This window comes from Carlito syrichta, unplaced genomic scaffold (genome assembly GCF_000164805.1).
Source record: "Carlito syrichta isolate Samal-C Ts95f unplaced genomic scaffold, Tarsius_syrichta-2.0.1 Scaffold252512, whole genome shotgun sequence".
Lineage (NCBI taxonomy): Eukaryota > Metazoa > Chordata > Mammalia > Primates > Tarsiidae > Carlito > Carlito syrichta.
Genome location: NW_007196608.1, coordinates 6,050 through 13,462, shown reverse-complemented (window position 1 = coordinate 13,462; position 7,413 = coordinate 6,050). Strand labels below are relative to the sequence as shown.

Here is a 7,413-nt window from a genome sequence, read left to right as displayed (position 1 = left end):
GGGATTACAGGCTGAGCCACCAACTCTGGCCCAGAGATTGAATTTAATGCAGCTACCAAAGTAAGGCTTCTAGAGCTGCTGGAGTCACCTGGCAAATCACATTTTAGGAAGAATGGTCTGGCTGGCAGGAGTAAGTAAGGTTGACAGGATAGAGAATTAACCAGTTACAATGACTAATACACAAAGATGTGTATGTGTGTGTGTGTGTGTGTGTGTGTGTGTGTGTGTGTGTGTGTGTAAATATATTGGATATAATTCATATTGCATTATTATAGGCCAGAAATGAGATAGGGAATTGGACATGGGTGGGAACTAATTAGAGGGAAATGTGACGAAGACAATGGAAATGAGCCAAACTACCCTAGTAATTATAATTAGCATTTGCAGTCAAAAATAAACATGAAGGGCCAGATGCGGATGCGCACACCTGCAACCCAAGCGTTTTAGGAGGCCACGGCAGAGAGGATTGCTTGAGCCCAGGGTTGAGACCAGTCTGGGCAACACAGTGAGACCTCGTCTCTACAGAAAAATACACAAATTAGCCAGGCGTGGTGACGTGTGCCTACAGTCCCAGTTACTCGAGGGGCTGAAGCAGGAGTGTCACCTGAGCTCAGGAGGTCGAGGCTGCAGAGCGCCCTGAGCATGCCACTGCACTCCAGCCTGGGCGACAGAGCGAGACCCCGACTCGAAGGAATTTTTTTACATAAATAAATACATACACACATAAAAAACAAATTTTGAACCCCTTCTCGATAACGGAGGGAGAGTCGTCACCCCCAGGCTGACTCACCTGCTCCTCGTGAAAGAAAACGCCTTTCTGAGCGCTGATTCGCTGAAGCAGATCCCCTCCCTCACAGTAGTCCATGACGGTGTAGAGAGAGCCGCTTTCTGCAAAACGCGAACATACAGCCCACGTCTTCAGAGGCTTATCAAAGGCATAACTAAGCTAAACATACGCAAAGGTCCACTAGAAGCAGCTGCTAACCCAAAAGAGGACCACAGGCAAAAGCATGAGGGCACAAAGCCAGACATCCCGACCAAACAGACTGTACAACGGCTCAGATGAATGGCAGCGCCATCATGAATGGTCTTTCCAGCCGGAGCCGACCAACCTGCTGCAGCGTAACGTTCACATCTGCCTAAACATCGCTGGAACACAAAGAAAATGCAGATAGATAGACTGGATTTCATGCAATAAATACATTCCCGGAAATGTCATCTACAAGATCATGCTTTTCCACCAGTATGTCCGAAAGGAGCTATCCTGCTTTCCAGCGGACCATTGATCCTTCACTTTGCTTTATCCACTTGAATGAGTTACTCATTAATCAAATATAACAAATATTGTGATGAATTCTGAGGATTCAATAGTGAATATGACACAACAGGAAACAGTTTCTAACCTCTTGGAGCTTTCTTTGATTTTTATTCTCTTTTTAAAAAACAGGATATAACTTGCAAACCAACATGAAGATGAGGCACTGGCCCATTCACCTTTATGTCTCAGTCCAGAGAAAGGGACATCTATGACCCTTTCCATGGATATAAAGAACTAAAGAACAGGGGTTTTTTAATTACTTAATTTTCTTTTCAAGGGGACAGGGTCTCATTATATCGTCCAGGCTGGACTCAACTTCCTGGGCTCAAGTGATCCTCTCGCCTCAGCCTCCCTAGCACATGGGACTACAGGCCTCAGCCGCTGCACCAAGCTTAGAAGAACATTTCTCAGTGCCGGGTGCAGTGGCTCACGCCTATAATCCCAACACTTTGATCACTTGAGCTCACGGTCAGCCTGGGCAGGCAACATAGCGAGATCTTTTCTCTACCCCAAAAAAAAAAAATAATAATAATAAAGAACACTTTTTTATTTTTATTTTTTGAGTTGGAGTCTCACTCTGTTGCCCAGACTGAAGTGCAGTGGCCGCTCCTGGCCACCGCAGCCTCGACCTGCTGGGCTCTGGCGATCCTTCCACCTCAGCCTTCCAAGTAGCCGGAATTACAGGCGCGCGCTACCACGCCCGGCTGATTTTTTGATTTATTGTAGAGATGAGGTCTCGCTGCCCAGGCGGGTCTCGAACCCGCGGGCTCAGGCAATCCACTCACCTCAGCCTCCCTAAAGGTGTGAGATTACAGGCTGAGCCACTGAGCCCAGCTCACTTTTTTTTTTTAAGTTAGAATCTCACTCTTGTGGCCCAGCCTGGAGTGCAGTGGCACGCTCACAGCTACCACAGCCATGACCTGCTGGGCTTGGGCAATCTTTCCACCTCAGCTTTAAAAGTAGCTGGAACTAGAGACACACGCCACCATGCCTGGCTAGTTTTTGCGATTTGTTGTAGAGGTGAGCTCTCACCAAGTTGGCCGGGCTGGTCTCAACCCCCAAAGTCAGGCAATCCTCTCGCTTCAGCCTCCCAAAGTGCTGGGATTACAGGCTGAGCCACCATACCCAGCCTTTTTTTTTTTTGAGTTGGAATCTCACTCCGTTGCCCAGGTTGGAATGCAGTGGCACACTCACATCCACCGCAGCCTCGATCGGCTGGGATCAGGTGATCCTTCCACTTCAGCCTTCCAAATAGCTGGAACTATAGGTACACACCACCACACCCAGTCAATTTTTTGGTTTATTGTAGAGATGAGGTCTTGCCATGCTGTCCAGGCTGGTCTCGAGCCTGTGTGTTCAGGCAATCCCCTTACCTCAGTCTCCGAAAGTTGCTGGGATTATAGGCACGAGCCAAAGCGCCCAGCCTTGGCAAGAACACTTCTAAAAATTCTCTCCACCCCCTACTTCTCAAGTAAGGAAGAGTGGCCAACATCACTACTAACATTTACTGAACCGCTACTTACTAGTGAGACTCTCACAATGCAAAGAACAGTGTTCCCAGTTCTCACTTTTACTATCTGCTCAATGGCCTTTTTTCCCACAACCTGTGGCAGTGTTCTTGTTACCTGGGGTGTGCATATCCTCTTTTGATCTACTGTTGGTAATATGCCATTGGGATTAGGAACATACATGAGTAAGCTAATTAAGAATCACTATGACTATGGTTGACATGAAAAGGCCATTCCAATGTATATGTGAGAAATTACAATGTGAAAAAAACCATAACTCACTGTTTGTGAAAGATATACATATATATAATTTATATAGCATAAGAGACAAAAAGTAAAAAATCATTCAGAGCATGTTACCATTTATGTATTTGTTAAAGCCTAGGTATTTCTGAAAAGAAACACAAGACAGTGGTTGGGTAACAGTGGTTAACTCCAAAAAAGGAACATAGATGGCTCAAAGAAAAAGTCAAAGTTTTTTCATTTTACAACTTTTTTTTTTTTGAGTTGGAGTCTCACTCTGTCGTCCAGACTGGAGTGCAGTGGCCACTCCCGGCCACTGCAGCCTCAACCTGCTGGGCTCTGGCGATCCTTCCGCCTCAGCCTTCCAAGTAGCTGGAACTACAGGCGTGTGCTACCACGCCCGGCTAATTTTTGATTTATTGTAGAGAGAGGTCTCACCAAGTTGCCCAGGCGGATCTTGAACCCGCGGGCTCAGGCAATCCACTCACCTCAGCCTCCCAAAGGCGCGGGATTACAGGCTGAGCCACCGAGCCCGGCTACTGAACCACATTTTTAAAAATGTTCTACTTTAGAAGATACTGAATTCATCTGGGAACACAGTTACTTTGGCTATAATTCAGACTTTAAAACTGGTATGTGATATGTTCCTGAACCTGAAAGAATCCTTTCAACTACTTCCTACATTTTCTGTCTATTTTGTCATTTATAGGGATTTATGACAATAATAAAGTTTGGGTAAGATGTCAATAAACCACCTTGACCTGGCTTTAGAGAAGCTTTGCCTCATCTCAGTTCCTGTATTATTAAATTATTAAAACTATAATATACATAGTTCCAAAACAACAATCAGAGCTACATTTTAAGAACCTGAGAAAACTCCCAGTAGATCTCAGTATTGTAATACTAAGGTATAGAAGAAAACATCAATGAGTAGGATACTTTGTAAAGATCAGAAGATTTTCTCAGTGATAGTGGTGACAGCAGTTACAGGGAGTTGAATTTTAAAATATGTAAGTTACTCTTCTTGTTTTGTCCAAATTCTTGCATTTACTACATTGCTTTTTAAGCAATTACTAAATTACAGTGAGCCAGTTTTAAACTACACAAGGACAGTATGGTGCATTACCCTTGAATCAAGTTGATACTCATATACATATGTGTTTAAGCAAAAATGATATTCCCTTTTTCCTAAGAACACAATCACAAAAAGATTCCTCATAGGGAAAATATCCAAAAGTTATCAATGTCTTAGGACTTCTTTTGAACTCTCTTGCAAAAGTAATCTGACCTTCGAATGATTCTCTATACTGGACAATATTTGGATGCTTCATGTTGCATAGCACTGCAACTTCTCTTCTTGATTCTTCTCTTTCTTTACTGGACATCTTGAATGGGACAAGAAAAGAAAATCCATCAGTAAGAGAGCTGCTAAAATGCAAATTCGTGAAGCATTCCATATTTTTCTAATAATATTTTAAAAAATAATAATGATACCAACATAGTCCAAGCTACAAAATATAGCAAGAAGTTAAAATGGATGAGTTGAATCTGTAAGTGAAAACATTTTAAGGTGTCCAAACTAGATAAGTTACAGAAGAGTAGGTGTACTTTTCTGAACAAATAAACGCAAGCACATATCACAGCAAAAATCAGAAAGTAAATACAGACTATTCTGACATTAGTGGTTTTCTCTGGGATCATGGCAGTCTTTCACCCTCGGTTATACATTACTTAAAAAAAATTCTCATGAAACCAACCATGTTACCCATCGAAGCTGGACTGGATAAAAAAAAATGTGGTACATATACACGATGGAATATTACGCAGCCATAAAGGACAAATATATGGACTCTGTAGCAACTCAGATGGATTTGGAGTCGATCATACTTAGTGATTTATCACAGAAACAAAGTACAGAGTTCTATATGTTCTCACTCATAAACAAATCTTAAACAATCATAACGGTATAAGAAAGTGATTGGCAGCCAGGCTCGGTGGCTCAGTCTGTAATCCCGTGCCTTTGGGAGGCCGAGGTGAGTGGATTGCCTGAGCCTGCAGGTTCGAGACCCACCTGGGCAACTTGGCGAGACCTCATCTCTACAATATATTTTTAAAAATTAGCCGGGTGTGGTAGCGCATGTCTGTAGTTACAGCTACTTGGAAGGCTGAGGCAGAAGGATCGCCAGAGCCCAGCAGGTCAAGGCTGTAGTGGCCGGGAGCGTGCCACTGTCCTCCAGCCTGGGTGACAGAGTGAGACTCCAATTAAAAAAAAAGAAAAAAAGAAAGTGATTGGCAGTAGTGGGAAACTGTCAGGGGAGTGGGGTGGGATTGCCAGTTGAGGGAAATTGCTAGGAGAAGAAGGGGCATACTTCGTCAACAAGGGTACCTGCATGATCAATGTTTATATACCTAACCCTGAAATGTACCCCACATCTTTATAATAAAAATTTTAAAATAATAATATTTTTTAAAAAATTCTCAACAATGAGCCCTATTGTAACTAAACTATTACTTGTATAATCAAACTAAACATGTGCTTACTCTTGAGATGTTAATCTCGATAACGTACTGTCTGCCATCTTCTGTAGACTTAACAAGAACAGCTTTTCCAAATGAACCTTCTCCGATCTTCTGTAGTCTAACATACTTCTCCATGGTTTTTTTTCTAAGCCATTTTTACAGGTATGCTAGACATAAAAAAGAGTTAAAAGAGATAAAGCATATCTTCTATAACAATTACAGTTTAATTCAAATTCTAATTTCTTTGCAATTTGCTAACGTTTTTTAAAGGATATTTAACACCTTTACTGAAAGTTAAATAAACTTTATCTCAATTTAACTCATGCAACCTAGAAGTACCTAAAAAGAGAAAACCAAACAGTGACGATTCAATTCTATAAAAATGCTTTGGAAAGTCAAATATTACCCCTTTGCACACAGATGTCCCCTCTGACAGGACACAAAGACATTACGGGTGATTAAACAGCAAAAACTTATGCCAGCGCAAATTTTTCAAAAAATATGCTTCCTTGAAGTTTTCCATTCAAAAACAATGAAAAACCTATGTCCCATTTGAAATTTGTCAAGCTTCTGATCAATCAGTTGAGAAGCGGTTTTCAGGAATCACAAGTGTGTCCCTCCAGATCTTCTTCGAACAATAGAATGGACAAAAAAATGATATATTATTTATTTTTATTTATTTATTTTTTGAGTTGGAGTCTCACTCTGTCACCCAGACTGGAGTGCAGTGGCCGCTCCCGGCCACCGCAGCCTCGACCTGCTGGGCTCCGGCGATCCTTCCGCCTCAGCCTTCCAAGTAGCTGGAACTACAGGCGCACACTACCATGCCCGACTGATTTTTGATTTATTGTGGAGATGAGGTCTTGCTTGCCCAGGCGGGTCTCGAACCCGTGGGCTCTGGCAATCCACTCACCTCAGCCTCCCAAAGGCATGGGATTACAGGCTGAGCCACCAAGCCTGGCTATCTCTTTTCTATTTCCATTCATAGCAAACAGGCTTCCAAATGTATGATTCTGTCACAGGAGAAAATAATCTTGTCATGAAACTCTCGTTCTCATTTCATCTGTCAATACTAAATTTGTTCAAATTTACTTTGCCTCTAAAAATGATCCAATCTCTTTTTCTTTTTCTTTTTTTTGAGTCAGAGTCTCACTCTATTGCCCAGGTTGGAGTACAATGGCACTGCTCGTGGCCACCGCAGCCTCGACCTGCTGGGATCAGGTAATCCTTCCACCTCAGCCTTTCAAGTAGCTGGAACCACAGGTGCACAACACCACACCCAGCTTGTTTGTTTGCTTGTTTGTTTTCTTATTTGTTTGTTTGTTTTAGAGGTGAGGTCTCGCCATGTTGCTCAGGCTGGTCTTGAACCCATGAGCTCAGGCAATCCTCTCACCTCTGAATCAGCTGGGATTACAAGTGTGAGCCACTGCGTCACCATTCTCCTTAAATGACAAACTTTAGAATCTAGGCATGCCAGACTAAAGGCCAGAGACTAGCTTGTGGCAAAATTGATGCAACAATTATGCCTTGTGAAATTTTGTGGGAAAGATCCTTTCTTTACCTTAGAAAACCATTTTCCATTTCAAAATTTCTGTAGGAAGCGAGAATGCATTTAGCAACTTGAAGAGAAACAAAAAAGAAACGATTATCTTGGCATTATAGCATAATTAGTGGGTTAGAAAAGAAAAGTTATTCCAAACATATTTTCAAGTCCAAGTTGTATCAACTGGCATAATATAATGGCTATCTGGGCACCAGCCAAAATTTAATGATTTCTCTAGGACATGAAAGTTTATTACATTACTATGCTACTTAGAAAAAAAA

The 7,413-nt window shown here is 42.2% G+C and overlaps 1 protein-coding gene across 1 annotated transcript in view; it reads right to left on the bottom strand.

The window, feature by feature from the left end:
- Window positions 1-790: 790 nt before the first annotated feature.
- Window positions 791-7,413, bottom strand: part of LOC103253789 (serine/threonine-protein kinase Nek1-like) — a gene marked incomplete at its 3' end in the record, with an annotated part of 12,587 nt that continues 5,964 nt past the window's right edge. Inside the window, exons 2-4 of the mRNA XM_008052011.1 lie at window positions 5,611-5,756; window positions 4,358-4,454; window positions 791-888 (exon numbers count right to left, since the gene is read on the bottom strand). Coding sequence (XP_008050202.1) covers window positions 791-888; window positions 4,358-4,454; window positions 5,611-5,724 — 309 coding nt within the window. The remainder of the gene's footprint in view (window positions 889-4,357; window positions 4,455-5,610; window positions 5,757-7,413) is intronic.